Source organism: Neolamprologus brichardi, chromosome 5 (genome assembly GCF_056152115.1).
Source record: "Neolamprologus brichardi isolate AB-2024 chromosome 5, ASM5615211v1, whole genome shotgun sequence".
NCBI classification, from domain to species: domain Eukaryota; kingdom Metazoa; phylum Chordata; class Actinopteri; order Cichliformes; family Cichlidae; genus Neolamprologus; species Neolamprologus brichardi.
Genome location: NC_142108.1, coordinates 520,777 through 538,410, shown reverse-complemented (window position 1 = coordinate 538,410; position 17,634 = coordinate 520,777). Strand labels below are relative to the sequence as shown.

Sequence of the window (17,634 nt, the reverse complement as noted above, 5' to 3'; positions counted from 1 at the left end):
GCTGCTTTAATAGCAGGCATCCATGTTAATTAACAACAGGATGCATGACATTTCTAGAGTGGTCCCTTGGCTACAGCGAGTGCTGCCCTTGCGCCCCAGCCCCAAGGCAACTACAGAAAGATTGGGAGCTTCCAATAATGTCAAGGTCAGCTCACTGTCAAAAAGAATGTCAGCACCATAGAGCTGAAAATGCATGGGTGCCTATGCACATGGGTAGGTGACAAGAAGAAAACAGCTCCCATGCATCTATCAGATAAGGACACAAGAGACACACAAAAATATTTTGCTCATTCAGGAACTGCTCCTCTTTAAGCATGACTTACTGGATACATGAAAACAAACAACAAGCACAGACAGACAACGACTTAACTGAAGTTTGCCTCAGATTTAGATATTTAGAAGATGGCATGTAGTAGAGCACCTCATTCAGAGGCTCTTTAAGCTGCTGGGGATCCCTGTGGAAGATCACTGCCTCAGAAATAGACACCTTGGGCCTACCCAACTCAAAGTCTCACTACTTGGGATCCTTCCAAAAGAACCAGACGGGGTGCTAGGGAGGTAAATTCCATACGAAGAAGGAAATCCTTTCTTTACCTCGCTTCTCCTCCCTAACGCCACCCTCTCTCCCTTGTTCATTCCTCCAGCCATGAATACTGGGCTCAAATTACCAAAAGGCTCAAAGTCTTTTCACTTCAGTAGAACAGAGGCCATTTCGGAGACAAGTCCAAAGGGGAGGAACATGCACACAAAATGAACAGCTCATAAGGAGACACAAACGTCACTTAAATCTCTCTCATAATGCCAGACGAGTCTTTTTATATTGTACAAATACCTGGTTATAGTGACGAGCATGCATATATATTATTAAAATATGACAAATTAACATCAGAAAAACAAATGAACTGCGTCTGAATAGTGCATGACACAATGCGCCACACTATGAATGATGTACGCTGCTCACGCACTGCACTAAAAGATAAACTCTAAAATAACAAAACACAACATCATCCAGCTATTTTCTTATCTGAAGTGGGTCACAGGAGCACCAGCAAGGAATCCCAGATCTCCCTCTCGTCAGCTACCTCCACCAGCTTAACCGGGGAAATGCCAAGCCTTTCCCAGGCCAGCTCATAGACATACCGTATTTTCCACACTGTAAGGCGCACTTAACTTTAATTTTCTCCAAAATTGACAGTGCACCTTATAATCCAGTGCAGCTTATGTATGATTTCTGGTTGTGCTTACTGACCTCGAACCGATTTTATGAGGTACACGGCACTCAAAAATCTGTCAAAAATGTTTTAGTATGACTTTGGTAAGCTATGAAGCTGCACCGCTTGATGGATTATCGGAGCATTACGGCTACCGTAGTCAGGCGCCTGGCGGAGTAATCCAGGTCCAAACTCAGTCCGCTTCAGGCCCCAAAGTCAAACGAACACTGCGGCATCACTGAGAGCTAAAAACTAAAAATTTTCACCTTTAATAAAATTATCAGTGTTGCTGCTTTACCAGGTGTAACAATTAAGTTTAACATCCAGACATCCATGAAAACAGAATTTATGAAATTAGAAGTCAGCAGGAAGTTAGCTCGCTAGTTTCCACCTAAACATGATATAGCATGTTCTGACTGAGAGATTTCTGAAAGATTCAAACATACAGCTCTGCTATCACTTCCAACATAAATGAAGACAAAAAACTAAACAGCAGTGATGTTTGTAGGGTTACTGAAGTTGGGCTAGCTCATATATAATGCTGTGCTACGTGATCGCTAGCGACACAGCTATGTTAGCATAACATAAACACAGTGAAGCTGGAGGATGAACGCTGACTTTTTTTCACTTGATAAAAGTTAACGTGAGGGTTCCTGATGCTGTAAAAGGACCAAACTTCAGGAGAACAACTGAGATAATCCATCCACAATACGAGGTTATTCATTAATATACAATATACAAGAAAGGATTGGAGCAGCTGCGAGAGATTTCAACATTAATGAATCAATGGTACGGAAGTTGAGGAAGCAAAAAGAATAAGCTGAGTAAAGTTTGATCTGATTTTGTTTCGCTTAATGCGCCTTATAATTCAGTGCGCCTTATGTATGAAAACAGACCCGTTCATCGACAGTGCGCCTTATGGTCCTAATATACTGTAATATTTCCAGCATGTCCCAGATCTACGCCAGAGCCTCGTCCTGGTAGGACATGCCAGGCTGGAACAGCTTACCCTGGAGGCAACAGCCATCTTCTTTTCGATGTTGAGGAGTACCGGCTCTACTCTGAACCCCTCCCGCATGACTAAACTTGTCATCCTATTGCCAGGCCAGAGCTCATCCACCTTTCGGAGAAAGCTCATTTATACTACCGGTATCCGTGATCTCATTCTAATAGCGTTAATAATAAGATTAGACCTAGATTAACAGATGTTTGGCATTTCTCAAAGAGACGCCATCTGGTGGCAGATAGATGCATAACATTTAGGCCATTTAAATAAATATAAATATATATATATATATATATATATATATACACATATATATACACATATATATACATATACATACATATACACACACACACACACACACACACATACATATATATACATACATATACATATACATACACATACAATCTAACATGGTGCTTCACAAATAACAGCAGAATGGCAAATTTAATCTTAGTCCAGATCCTTTCCTCTACTGCAGCACTATTAACCAAGTCTTTATGTAACCAAATTATAACGACCTTACATGGTGGACCATATTAATTTGGCAAATAAACAAACCAAAACAAAACATTGTTCTAAAGAAATGTACAGATTAAGTCAATAAAAACTACAGGAAGTCCAGATTTGGTTTCCCACATCAAACGAGTAACAAAAAACTATGGTGAATGTTCAAAAGTTTAGCATCATACCTGCTGCTGGTGAGCATTACACCAACATTTTCAATCCCAATACAGATAATGTGTCCTTGAGGAATACGGCTTTGTTTTAGATGGTGCAACTAGCCAACTTCACAAACTGCCCTTGGTAATCGATGCCAGAAATGCTACTCAGATACATTTTTATTCTCGTTTTTTCAATGTACAATGGCAGTGACCAGTTCAACGCCACCAGCCAGGACAATGAGCTGTACATCTCCACAACATTCGAGACGGCTAGAGTACCAACCTTCCTTCTAAAAATGATCCAGTAATGTGGTTGACTAGAACTATACAACATTTAAGTAGCATTTAAGAACGAGTTATAAAATCCTTCACCTCCAAGCCTTAGAATAGGACTGCAACATCACTGCTGCATTAAGGTAATGCTGATATTACCATGTGAGAAAGGCACAGCACTGGAATAAATGCAATTAAGTCAACTGAACAAAATCTAGAGCATGTACTGTGGCCATTTTGTTTACAGTAAAATGTTGACTTCAGTGTTGCAAATTTAAAATACTGTTTTTGAAGCTACACTAAGAGCTAAATGACCTCCAAGAGACAAAGAACATGGCACTACAGGTAGAACACTGAAAAACAACCACTGGCTTTGTTTTTCTTTCTGAAAATGAAAGAAAAACAAAGCCAGTGGCTATTCTCAGATTTCAATTTCACAAAGATTAACCTGTGCGTGTATTTTTTTTTCTCTATTTTATGTGCCATTACAATTTTGACTAAGACATTAAATTAACTGGCGAAGCAGGCCAAACACCATGTCTTGCCACCTATAGCTTTGATGAAACCAATAAGTGGTCTTCACAGGCACAAACATAAACAAAAACAAAAAATTCCCCAAAAACAAAACTGGAGTTTAACAGCATGTCCATGCACAGTGTCCACCTGTGCCCGACCAAGCCTCCACAACACGTACAGTCCAGTGAGATTACACCAACCCCCTCACTCTGCCCCCGCACACATGCTGGCTGTACTAGGCAGGATATGAATATATCTGCCATTCCCCAGAAATGTGCAGGTTGAACTGCACTCTAAGCAACAGCAAAAGGAAATAGAAGATGAAGAGCAGGCAAATCAATAGCGCCTGGCTTAAAGACAAACGGGATATGCGGTCAGGGAGAGCATGGCTCAGTCCAGATCTTATTTCACACTTACCCAAACAAATTCACAATAAAACAAAATGATAAACACACACACTAAACAGGATGTGAGGGACTTTAACATAGATTTGTACCGAGCATTTTGACATGCATTATAATGCTGCTTCGCAGATTTCTCTAAACACAGAACATCTACAGGATAATGAGCCTCTTAAGGGAGGATTTGAAAAGATGGCCTTTATGGTAGGTATTTTTATCCATGTAGTTCATTTGTACATTCTAATATGACTAACAATGGCTTCCACTGCCATGGTGACATAACAGTTTGTTTCTCTCAAGCAACAAAATATTACTATTATTATTCTCATAAAAAGAAGGCAAAAATCACCCACACAGCTCAATCAGTAGCTTATTCCAAACTGTGTCATTCTCTTCCCTGAAATCTTTGAACGAGGCAAAATAGAACATTTGAATAAACAAGATGAAACATTCAGATACTTGGGACTACAGACTATCCCTCACTGCACTGCAGCAGCATAATCGTCGGCTTCAACCACAATTACAAAGTGCAAGAGCTGCCTGAAACAGATATGGTTTCCACACAGCCAGCCAGCTGATAATGCTCCTGGAACAAGCTGTGATGTGACTGAGGCATCGGCCAACTGTTCAGACAACTGCACACAAATATAAACAACAAAGCCTACTCGGCATAACCTCGAAACATGTGGGTAAAGGGACGAAGTATGAATAAGTGATGCAAGCATCAGGTCCACACACAGTTAAGAATATTATATGCTATAGTGACTTGCAGCTGAGTTTATCTGTCACTAGATAATGCTTCAACTTTAGCCATGATGTGGCTGTTGTCATGCTGCGCGGTCAAGCTTCCTGGGAGCGCAGTGTGGCCTGCCATTAACACAACAATGTCCAGCTGCCTGAATGGACCAGGACCAGACTGGAGATGAGAGACACACAATAGAGAACAAAGGCCAAGTGGGTGCTGTAAGAAGGGTGAGGGAGAGAGCAGTCGACAGCAGGGCTAAGCATGACATAAAATCAATCATCTGTTTCAAGCCAAACAAGCCAGCTACTGTCCATTTCAGGCTCAGTAACCCTGAAGAGGAAAAAACAAAGGACTAAGCAAAATTCGGACAGTGTCTTTCTGCCACACCTGTATGGTCATTCTTCCCCTGAAGTCAAATGGGCTGCTATTAAAGACTGACTCAGCGCACCAAAACAACAGCAACATTAAAAGGATAATAACCAACAGGGTTACTGTAGTGATAAACCTGAACTGAAAATTTCTCTGTTGAGCTAACTAAGCTAAACATTTTAAAAAGCTTCAGAGAACACTCGAGCGTTCAGGAATAGCAGCATTCCCTTTAAAATACTACTAAATGTGGGAAGAGATGTTTCCCAAGGAGTAGTCTAGCAAAGGTATGAGAGGAACTCCCCACCCCACACACACACAAAAGGAGGAGGAATCTTGTTGTTAGGTAAGCTCATGCTCTGACATAATATAAACCCTCTGTCCTCCACCACGTGATCTCACTGCATGACAAACACATTTACATGACATTTCCATTTCCTCTTTTGGGTGACAGTATTATCTGGAGTGGCACGAGGCCTTGCCCTGCCACCACGTTGCTGCAGCATACATATGCTGTACTTTCTGGTGTGAGACTGGAAGGTGTCACTCAAAGGAGAAAAGAGTGGACCTTGGCAGCCATTTTGAACTGCTGTTATATATAAGCCTTTCATAGTCCAAGTCAGATCTCCCTCTCTCTCTCTCCTCCCCCCCCCAGTTTGCACTGGTCACTCATTTACCCCATTTTTAGTCCCAGTGTTGTGCATTAGAAAAAAGGGCATCTGTGAGCAGACTGTTGTCTGGATTGACTTTGGTACCAAAAAAATGCTTTTCCTTCTGCTCTGTTTTATTTTTAAGCTTTCTACCAGACTGACAGCACCCTCAGGGCACTCACATCCAGATTTGTCCTTTTAGATTTTCCAATCTGATGTTTTTTTTACAAAACAGCTGGGCAGTTCATCATCATCGTCACAATTATTATTGTGGTGAGCACTGGAAGAGGCAGTAAGACTGGAGAGGAAAGAAAGAAACAGGATTAATGTGGCGAAGTCTAAAATGGCTGCCTGCAGTTCAAAAGGTGGACGGGACAGACAGAAACTCTAAGCTGTATGCAAAACCACATACCAGTAGAGAGCAAGATGAGCAATGTGAGGTAAGACAAAGAAAAGGAAATGAAGGACACAACATCACAGTGCACTAAAACAAGGAGAGAGAGAGCGAGCAAGCAAGCAAAAGAGACGATTACATAGATTGCCTGCTTCACCCCCCTTCAGCCTTGTGTTTCTTTTTTTTTTTTTTTAACCCTAGCCGCCTCCTCCTCCTCCATTATTCTCCCAAGAAGCATTGCTTCTCGGCACAAAACAGAATTAACCAGTGCAGCCCTCTGCAACACTGCTCCCCCAGCACTGAGGAAGAGCTGCGCCCCATTGGAGCAACTTCAGAGCTCATGCACCAATAGGAAGCCACCACTAAGGCAGGCGTCACAGGGACTTGTTTTTAACCCTGTTGTGAAAGACAGCAAGCCGCATAACACACAGCGGCTGCAGAGGAAATGCTACAGAGGAGAAAGTAATATGTACCTAAAATTAAGAAGAAAAGGCTTGATGGGTAGCTCAAGGGCACTGAAGATATTAAAAAGATAAATAACACTTTAAGAATTTATTTTAAAAAAGATTTGTATTTAAGGAATAAAACATTGTTAATAAAATGCACCGCAACTAAAATGCATATGACATATTCACTGAAGTGAATACAGGTTACATAGAACCACAATGGTAACTTGGCTAACTTGATCACATGAGCACAGCGCACACACAAAACCTTATTACAATATCAATAGCTACACCTGCCCTCCATGTAATGATACAGAGTGTCATCAGCATGCAAATGGCAAGCTAAGAGGATAGGGTCCCCCCCCCTTTTCCTCACAGCAACAATCCCTGCGCCCTTCTCCCACTGTCTGCACGCAGAGAGAATCCTGTCTTCATTTGGAAATAGGCCAACATCCTGCTTTATTCTCCTCTGCACATAAACATAAACCAGAGTTAAAAACCTCTAAAGATTTTGCATGATCCACAGTTCCTACCGGGGCCAATTATGCTTTCAAGGACATGTCACGAAGCAGTTATATGTCTTTGTCTTAAATTGCTAGGTGAAAATTATTAGGTGAAGCGGAGCATTTCTCACCAACACAAAAACTGGGCCAAGCTAACCTTGTCTGTCTGCACATTCTTCGTATTGCCAAATTTTCAGCGGCCCATAGTGGGAAAGAAGGGTCCATGTCCCTCAGACATTTCCACTCACATGTACACACAAGTACTGATTATTATGCTCTCAAAGACAGCCTAACTGATGTAACTACCCCTACCCCCACCACAAAAACACACACCTCTCGCTAAAACATATGCAAAGCTGCTTGATAGGCCTGGAAAACCAATATGGCAGACGGCTTTCCGACAGAGCAGTAACAAGCAACCCAGCAGTACAGTTTTAGCTTCCCTGGAGTGGTGGGTCAAGGAAGTAAGGTTTGCTGCTGTATGTACTTGCCCCTGTCCTAAATACTAAATGCATTTCTTACTCTCTCCCATGTCTTTGTGTCTGTTAGTAAGTGTATTGTTTGTTCAGGATAAGAAATGGGGGGGGACTGCAGCTCACTCTGTCTATTAAAAGACAGGAAACATATTCAGAGAATGCTAGTTGCAAGATCAAAACAATCCTTGGAAAACTGGTCTGGCTTCCAATAGTCATACAGATCAATCCAAATACTTAACTCTGGCTGAACAACCCCCAGCAGGGCACGTGTAACCTTTGTACTCATGAAGCTAGGTAAAAGAGGGTTCAGTGGAGAAGAAGCCTCATATGTTTTGTAGCCTTAAATCTCCTTATAAGGTAGATTTTTGTGGTGAGCAACCAAGCAACAAATAACTTAACGATTACCATCTGGGTTCATAGTATAGTATTCAGTTACATAAGTAATTTAAAACTAAAATAAATGAAAAATAATAATGGAAATGAGACAACAAAATAAAGCCCTTGTGAATTCAAGACAGACCTCACGTCCAGTGGTTATGATTCAACTGTCCTACCAAAGCAAAAGCACTGTCTCTCTTCTCTACTTGCTGCGTCCACAGCGCCGAATTTCAGCTCCGCACAATGCAAGCTTATGTGGTGCGACTCAGAGGAGAAACTCTACTCTGGCAACAGTTTGTGTTCCGAAATACGCTCATCATCAAATAAGCCACACAGGGAAAGGTATTGTTTTATGCTATTACTTTGCATAGAGATACTCTAATCTAAACTTCGAAATCGAATAACAATCCAGAGCTTCTTTCCTTCTCACCCCAACGGAGGTGTAGGTGAAAACGAAATACGGTGTCATAATCAAGAAAAGGTTGGGAATGTCAAACACCACAAAGTACGACGTGTTAAAACGTAACAAGAAGTTATAGTAGTCTTCAACTTGAGTAAAAGTTGTGATTGCTACAGTAAGACTTCAACAGTGCTACTCACACGCTGGAATTAAAAAAAATGGAGGCTAAAAAAGGAAACAAGCGCTCCCCTCTCTGAAATACCACCCATTTCTTTTAACCGCCACCACGGAGACTGGGGGTTGGTAGGTTGGGGGAGGTGAAGAACAGCAAGTCACTACCCAACAACTCTGGTTTTCTGTTTGTTAGAGCCTACATCCACAGAGGAAAAACAAGAGGCAAGAGATGTATGGCCAAAACACAACTGAGCTTTTTCAGTATGAACAACACACCCGAGCGAAGCTAGGAATGAGACAAATGCATTAACATGATGTAGCAAACACCACCATGATGTGAGCGCCGTATTTTCCATAAAACTCGGGGCAGAAATCCACGGGATTTCGGCTTGCAAACACATCATCGTGTGTACACACATCAAAGACTTCTCTGCGTGTGCATGAGCTGTAGAATACTGGTTCAAAATAAGGACACAATTGCCTGGAGAACATTCAGAAAGTTAGCTAAAAGGCTAAGTTAGCATTTGTTGCCTCTGCTAACGTTCTCCAACGCAGCAGCTGGCCGCTGAGCTTACATGAGTGGCAAACCATTTCATGACTTTACTTTCAAACACTTTGAGAATTTCGTGGTAACAATGGAAACTATTTAAAACAATGCTGTCAATAAACAACGCAACAAATCGTTTTTGACTTAAGGTGAAACAAGTTTGCATTTTCCTGTGCGCTCTGGTTCTGAACTTTTAAGCCCAACAAACAGAATGCATTTGTATTCTAATCTGACACTAACACAATAACATGCCTAGAAACGCAAAAGTGTAGTGTGCTGTTACTGATGTTTTGAATTTGTAAGGTTAACCACTGCGGGGGCTCGTTATTCAAACTTAAACAACTTGAAGTTTATTTATAAATGTTTGAAAACGACATTAGTTCTCTTGTGGAAAAATACAGTTTACTTAAGTACTCGTGTAACGTTAGAACGACAGCCAACTGGGACACGTTTAGCTTTCGCATTAACACCAATAAAATAATAAGAAAAATAATGAAGGGACCTCTAATGGCCTAAATGCTACACGAGTAAAACTCGTGTTAACTTACATGATGTTACTAACAGATTTACGTACGTAGTTTCAATACTGGTCGAACATTAGAGCTCAACAAAACTAACAGTGTGATGGATTCTCAGACTACCGAGCTAGCTATAAAAAACAACACGAGGAGCCGACGAAAAGGGCACGGAAGTCCAGACACAGCCCGGAGCAGCCCTGTAAGGCAGACCATCGATAAAGGTCGCTTTTTAGCCAGCCAAGCAAGCTACTCTTCTGGAAATAACTTATTGTAATAAATTGAAGTAGGCGCTAGGTACTTAGCTAGCTAAGTTATGTAGCTTGGTAGCTGAGGTGGGTAGACGGAAAACATGGTTATTTGGTGTGTTGGTTATAGTTACAAACCCTCGTATATAGCGAGAACTATATAGCCAATTGACACAAATGTTAGGTACTCACCTAAAGAGGCATTCCAAACTTGTATAAACGAGGTAATATAATGTAAAGTAGGAAGTCCTTAGAGCATCCCAACATCAATTCCAATCAGACCAGTAGGCCTGTATATCGGCCTCGGAGTCTCCTGTATCCTTTGCCCTTATAAGTGGCTCCCTCTCCAGGGTTAGGAAACAAACTTCTCAGGGTCTCCCACGCATAGACGGAAAGTTAAATTCCCTGTGCTGTTCACGTGCACTGCATCCATTGAGTATCTATATCAGCTCCCCGGCAAATACATCAGTTTATTTTAGTGTCTTGTATATTTACAATCGCTATTTATAATGGGGCATAAGCTGCTGTATGTGATACAGAGCTCTGATTCTGTCTCGGTCCTTACATTCGCAGAGGCGCCCATCCCCCTCCTCGCCGGCATCGACCGCGGGTCCCAGCGAAACTGACACACAACCACGCCACGGGGTTTCCCTGGCGACCGTGCAGGGGCCCTCTCCTTGGGCGGCCCTTGCTGATGTTTCCCGCCTCTCGTCAGTGATTCGATTCCAATATGTCACTCATGTTACGCACGCGATATACGTGCAAGTCATTGGCGAAAGGCAGCGTCGATTATTTTTTCCTTTTACTACGTAAAACAGGGCGGGTACTGCTTTGAGGAGTGGTGCGAAAATTTCCTTTCATTATATGTGTGTAGTGGTGGTGAACAGGCAGGAGTGAATGGCAGGATCGGGAGATAATTTGATACCCAGCAGAGGATCTGTACCTTCAGAGTTTCGGGAATTGTTCTTTATTAAATTCACATGCCGTGGAATTTATTTTAAGTCGTTAGTGGGATTATTGCTTTTTATTTGTGTGTTACTTTCATCTACTGTGGAAGGAGTGTTTGTACTAATACATAGTAGCAAGCGTTAGCTACACGGGGTCTCTGGGGCCCAGTTCCAGGGACACCAAAGGCAGGGTTAGCCCACTGGGTCAGCCCCACCTACCGATATGTCAGATGAATGGAGTATGAGGTGTCGTTTTGGTAGCGTCTGCTGAGGGGTTGGACAGGGAACTTGACCAGTACTCCTGGGTTGCATCCACTTATTACTGGTCCCTCCTACTTCTGTCCCGCTGCCGAAACCAGTATCTTCCTACACTTGTACAGAAAAAAGTGGCCGTCACAACGAAAACAACGCTAGCCGTTGCTCAATAAATCCACTCCCGGGAGTTATATCCGAAAAATGAGCACCTTCTTTTTCTGTGATTTTAGCATTTATACAGAAGAACGCAGCCGAAGTATAACATTGTCGCCCAGCCTACTGCACACATTGGATATACAAAATCATCTAAGGGGATACATTTTCAAAAGATACAAGCACACGACGGATAATTTTGCCACATTTATAATCAAACTAGTCACGATGACGCCATTGGTTTGTTATCGTGTCATGAGACTCAGGAGCGACTTTGGATTGGCTACGGTGATAAATGCCAACGTCATTTGTTGCAGGGTCTGACGAACGACGAGATTAGACAGCAAGAATAACACAATTTATACATTGTACTCTGGGGCTTCTATAATAAAGTTAGCTCTTAGATACTCAGATAACAGAATCGAGAAAAACAATCGACGTCAAAGGATTTGACAGCTCTATTTTGGTTATATTTGACCGATTAGAGTAGTATACCACGCCCAGAAGTGCTTTAGAGGTACAACTTTGGACATAAGAACTATGTTTTGTTCAAATACATCTGAAGTGTTAAAGTAAATGTCAAAGCCAGGGTTCCAAATTAGTATCAATCTACCTAAATACACAAATGTGTTTATGGTGAACAGGTACGTAGCACAGTTGCAGTGTTTGATGTTTATCTGATTACTTAAGATAACATTCACATATCCCTCTTTGAACACTGAAATCGTTTTTAAAAGCAGGTCTTGAGCTTATTAACAGATGGAAAACTACCAAGTTTCCCAGCCGCACTGTGTTGGCAGGCTGTGGCCATACTTAACAGCACTGCCGTGAAAAAGCAGTGTCATGTGGCCCAGTCCAAACTATGCACTGCAACACTGCTGTGTTCAACCCTCCCCCACTGCCACAGCTTCAGTAAATCTTTCATCTGCTCACCGTCTCTGCGTGAGGTTCTGTAATGTGAAAACACAATGCACACCTTGTTACTTCATTTGGAGGTTGTTGTTGGTTTTTTAATTGTCCTTATAATCTGAAGCACTTACACAAATCCATTTATAAGACAGGTGTTATCAAAGTGTGGACACATTACTAAAAATGACATAACCATAGGATCACAACAGTCTGTTCAATAAATATTAATACTGCATGCATGACACTACTTGCCCCCTCTATGATTGTTGTTACACAAGATCCTAAGTAATAAGCTCAGAACGGAACAGAAGGGACTTGCTCAAGATATATATATATATTTTAGTGACAACATGGAAACATGACAGCTCACACAATTTTTTGTGTATTGATATTAATGTGCAGAAACTTATTACATGACAATTTGGCTTCACAGAACTTCTATCATCAAATTCAAACAAGAAAATCCAAACTTAACTTTTTACCTCCTTTGCAAGAAGAAAAAAACAAAACATCAATGTCTAGTAACTGTGCATACTGTTTATGATGGCACACCACAGGTTCTAAGAATATGGCCCTAACAAGCAGGTGTATATAAAATATAGTTGTTTATCAATAAGTGGTTTTAGTGACTCTCCAGATCAGGGATCTTTGTGAGAAGTTGCATATAGACACAAAATCATTACATCATCAAAAAGAGTGTTCACATATTAGATAATAGATCACCCTCACTGAGGAACAGTGACGCTCCAGAAGTACTACATCTGATTAAGCTTTAACTTTAATGACATAAATGTGTGTGTCTGCATTAAAAGGCCCTTTGAATAAGCATATATACAATATTGGCTAACCAGGAAATACACTGAAAGTGGCCAGATTAAGCATGTGTATACTGACTCTACTCTCTACTGAGACTATTCTTAACAGGTTACTTTTTTAGGTCTCTTTTTTTTTTTTTTGGAGGGGGGGGGGGGGGGGGGGGGGGCACTTTTTTCCTACTGTCTTTGTCCTATTCTTCAGTGAGGAACCAGTCTCTCTTCCTCTTGCTTTCTACTAAGCAGCTTATACAGAGAACAGAAAGGGAAACAAATGGCAGAGTGTTTGTTTTCTGGTGGGGAGGAACATGTTTCAGGGAGTCAAGTCCAAGACTCTCCCTACTGCTGGGAAATGCTGTCCTCTGCTGGCATCGTTGTGACACTGCAGAGCCATGCCTCTCCCGAGCTGTAGCTAGAAGCGGTTTAGAGCAGCTTCAGACTGCCAGTGACATTATTCACCATCTCTTCTTCCCCCATGATTGCCAGGACAGTGCGGGACCCAGACTCCACCTTCCAAAGACCAGAAGGGTTGGTTTAGAGCTCAGCTTTACACATCTTCATGCTATTACAACTATTACTACTGATAATGTAACAATGTTTGGAATGTCTACTTGCACCACCACAGATATTTGGATACAAGATAAAAATTCTTTTACCTGGGTAAGTCCCGCATCTTGGACAAGATATGTGGGCAGACTGAGGCTCATGGCCAGGGCTTGCAGTTCCAGCAGATGAGCCACATTGGTGCCCTGGACCACCACCTTCTTGGCCCTGTATCAGCAACATGAACATGTTTTTTTTCCCCCTCCGATTGTCAATGCAGATAGCAATCTGGAGCACTATTCTGACATAGGAGGACTTTTAATGAACAAAGAAATGCTGAAAAATATTTAAGAAGAGCTCCAAAATAAAGCATCAGGTCTTCTAGAAAATAATACTGCGGTCTTACCCACTGTGGTCCCACCTCCAGGCCATCTCCCTCCAGCTGTTCTTCTCTTGTAGAGCCTGGTACAAGCCCACAGCAGCATGACCAACCTGAGCAGCCACCTGCACACAAACAGTGTCGAGTTCAATCAATTCAGTGTTACATTTCTCACAAACTTAACATAAAATGACAAAAACCAAAAAAAGCAACAACAACACTGTTTACAGTAACACAACATTAAATCTTATGTAACTTCAGCTGTCTCATGAGCTGACATGTGGAGAAGAAAAAGTACCGCAGCTGTAAACGACAGCAGTATGTAGCAGCTTAATGACTCCCACTTTAACCCAAAATGAGACAAAAAAATATACTTTTTATTTTTTTTAGTGCAAAAACCAACACTGGATGGGTGATTCAGATGCGTGCAAGCAGACGTGCCAAGAAGACTTTTGGAATTTTCCTTCTCCTTGTTTTTCCTCTTCCAATGGAAGGAAAGCTGGAAACCCTAATTTCATTCCCTTGTTTTCTTTGGTTTAGTAGCAGCTGTTAAAAATACAACATTTGTAATGACCACTGGAGTGCCTCCGATGTACATCGCTGACCTCAAAGTGCACTGTTCATGCAAAGTAATGATGGCTTCGTCAGAATATGTGACAAAGACCAAAGAACTGATTTTGGATGTTAGGACGACCAGGAAACCTGTGGCCTCTGTTTCAATCCAGGGAGTGACCGTACGCAGTGCAACAGTTACACTCTTTTGCATATCCTCTAAGTAAAACTAACTAATAAGGTTTTACAGTTTAGTGTAAAATTTCAATCATATATATGTAATCTCTGTAATTGAGCTATTTGTATATATTAAAGCTATTTGTTATATTTTGTAACTTTGTAATATATTCTTTCGTTTTATTTAATTCAGTCTGTTACTGTCCTTATCGTCTGGGCACAACTGTAACCACATCATTTCCTCAGGGATTAACACACACACAAAAAGCTGAAAAAATGGTCCCATTGAACTAACCTTCCCAATGCCCATGGCGAGGTCCATATTCACCACAAACACCATCTTGTAAATGAGGTCATCATCACCCTCCTCCTAAACAGCAGACACACAAAGAGACACTGAGATTTGGCTTTGGATAAACTCCACAAGGTCCAATGTACCAAGGTGTACCTGCAGGGATTAAGGCTAGCTTATGGGCACCTCATTCTCCAGCTTGTTGAAGTAGTACATGGCCGCTTCCTCGGCAGACACATTCCGAGTATGCAAGAGTGCCTACAGTGGAGAGACAATGGAGAGGGACAGGAAACAAAACCGTGAAGTAAAAGTAGACTTTATTTTGGTAGCCAAGAAAATACATTTATAGAAATAATTGTCATCTTTTGCAGTTAGTTTCCTCATTGATTAGATATTATTAGGAATTATTTCCGCATATCTAATTATTGGTGAGTCCTTTTTGTTTTGGTTGAGACTGCAGAGCTGTATCCTCGATCAGTCCTTGAAGAAACTGTTCCCGAGGACAAAATAAATCAATAGTCCAAACACTGTAATCTTATTTGGAGCAATGAAGTTGCTATTGTGACTCATTACGATTTAGACAAAGTCAAAGTTAGCTTTATTGTCAAAAACCATATGTACAGATCATACACAGGAATTTGAAATTAAAATGCTCCCATGACCCTCAGTGTACACTAAATCAATATAAAGATAAAAACATAAAAATAAAATAGGTGTCTTATGTACAATACATTTAGATTTGGAACACAGACATTGGTAGACACATACACACACTGTGCAAGTATGGCTTTACGATTTCCAGTGTTTGTGACACAGCTGTGAGAAACATTCCTAAATTCAGACACAAACATTATTTAACACAGTAAGTACCATGAACTTTTAAAGAAATGTGATGCTGTCACAGGATATAAGGTGCACACTGAGGTTGCACAGCCCCACCTGTTTGGCCGCCTCCTCTGGGATGTCCAGCTCTCTGAGCTGCTGCAGAAACACTGGGTTGACATCCTGAGAGCCTGAGTCTGGGCCTGATTGCTCCGATGGCTCCATTATATCTGAAAAAAGAGAAGCCGCGATACTGAACAACCTCCACAGCACGAACCCTGTTGAATTAAGACCTCAGCCATAGCGGCTCACAGTGCATCTCATGATTATTTGCATAAATACGATAGAATGGCATTTGACAACAATTTGGACGGCTGAACCGAATGGCAACAACTAACGTCATGCGGTCTGTCACCTTTAAGAGTAAGGTCTGGTTTAAAAATGAATGAACTGCGATTTGAACATCCTCTATATGGAAGACTAGCGTATTAGGTTAACCAAAGCAGCGCTGTGCTGAACAGCAAAGTAGAATAGACAAGACAGGGGGTGTTAAGCTGTACGCTGGTGCAAACTACGTTGCACACCGTTCAGATTAGCAATCCTAGCCTTGCAGCGTGCGATGGAAAAAATAGCCTTATTCGGGATGTTGCAATGTGACAGTAAATATGACTCGAGATAAATGTTTTATGTAAATATTTTGTGCCAAAGAAATCATGCTAAGATTTCTTTCTACTATTGTCGAGTTACAGGGATAGCTAGCTAAAATTAGCACTAGCCGCTAATGCTAACTTTGCTAGCTACCCAGCCAGTTCGCTGGAGTTACCTGTTCCTTGCAGAAAGCTTGACAACAGGAACAAAAACGGTGTCTGCGGTTTCTCAAAGTCTTAAATTTTCCTTGCGATGGAATAATGTCTGTTCGAATAATGAATTACATTACACGAAAGCTCATCTAGTACTGCCTTCGGCACTACTCCATTTTGGTCGATTGTGTTGAGGTGGGGGGGTTAATATTTCTTCTGCCGCTTCTTTTTCTTATACTCTTTGGTTTAATGGCGGTTGTTAGACCAGCTAAAGGTACATTAGCGCCACCTACTGAACTGGAGTGTTACCTTGAACTTGACAAAATTAAATTAAAAAAATATTTTTTAAAAAGCTTCTTTCTAATAAATCTATCCTTCTCGTAACCACACCAGTTACCTATAGACCTGCAGCAGTGGCTTTCCAATGAGGTCTTCCAAAGTAAAATGAATCTTCAGCTTCTTGAAAGTTCCTATTATGATAATATACTTTTTCTTTCCTGATCATAGGCCTGACGCTCCAAGTATACATGCTGGAGAGATTTGGGCTGCAGTGCATGCAGAGACCAGTTGGATCCTTGTCTATTAAATACAATGTGTGCTCTACTCTGAAACAGGTATTTATTATTTCTTCCATTCAGATCCTGCCAATTTTTCTGAATATTGGCACATCTCATCAAATACTTAATTGAATATTAGATGTCTTCCTGGGTCATTGATGCTTCAGTGCTCCTGCCATACTTTTAGGATCTTACCGTTTATCATCAACTAAAGTCAGTGCTTCCTAAATTCCATTAATATGTAGACTTTGTAACAAGGGGGGAATCTTACGCTGGATCTTGTTTACACAAATATTCCCAGTGTGTACCGAGCGAAGCCCTGCCCTCGCCTCGGATACTCAGACTACTTATCTGTTATGCTAATTCTGGCATACAGATCGCTCATCAGACACTGCAAATCGGTGCTGAGACGGGTGAGAACCTGGCCTACAGGAGCTCTTTCTGCTCTTCAGGACTGTTTTGAGTACACTGACTGGGACGTGTTCAGGGAGGCTGCAACCACACCACTTTGGAGGAGTA

The 17,634-nt window shown here is 41.4% G+C and overlaps 2 protein-coding genes across 5 annotated transcripts in view; both read right to left on the bottom strand.

The window, feature by feature from the left end:
* The window catches only part of setd5 (SET domain containing 5), a 31,322-nt gene extending 20,773 nt beyond the window's left edge, over window positions 1–10,549 (bottom strand). For all 4 annotated transcript variants that reach the window (XM_087840458.1, XM_087840460.1, XM_087840459.1 and 1 more), the window contains exon 1: window positions 10,110–10,549. The gene's annotated coding sequence lies outside the window, so the exon portion shown is untranslated. The remainder of the gene's footprint in view (window positions 1–10,109) is intronic.
* A 2,600-nt stretch (window positions 10,550–13,149) lies between these two features.
* si:dkey-19e4.5 (UBA_like_SF and PTH2 domain-containing protein) lies at window positions 13,150–16,786 on the bottom strand. Its single transcript, XM_087840456.1, has 7 exons — window positions 16,582–16,786; window positions 15,876–15,988; window positions 15,123–15,194; window positions 14,940–15,014; window positions 13,943–14,040; window positions 13,650–13,764; window positions 13,150–13,503 (listed from the first exon to the last, which is right to left on the bottom strand). Exons 2-7 carry the CDS (start codon window positions 15,981–15,983, stop codon window positions 13,417–13,419), a joined length of 555 nt encoding a protein of 184 aa, XP_087696582.1. The 5' UTR covers window positions 15,984–15,988; window positions 16,582–16,786; the 3' UTR covers window positions 13,150–13,416.
* Between the last annotated feature and the right edge of the window lie 848 nt (window positions 16,787–17,634).

Coding starts and splice junctions, on each gene's coding strand:
- si:dkey-19e4.5 (XM_087840456.1), bottom strand. CDS start 15,983: ATGGAGCCATCGGAGCAATCAGGCCCAGACTCAGGCTCTCAGGATGTC. Junction 14,041..14,939: donor TCGCCATGGGCATTGGGAAG/GTTAGTTCAATG, acceptor GTTTGTGTGCAG/GTGGCTGCTCAGGTTGGTCA. Junction 13,504..13,649: donor AAGATGCGGGACTTACCCAG/GTAAAAGAATTT, acceptor GGTCTTTGGAAG/GTGGAGTCTGGGTCCCGCAC.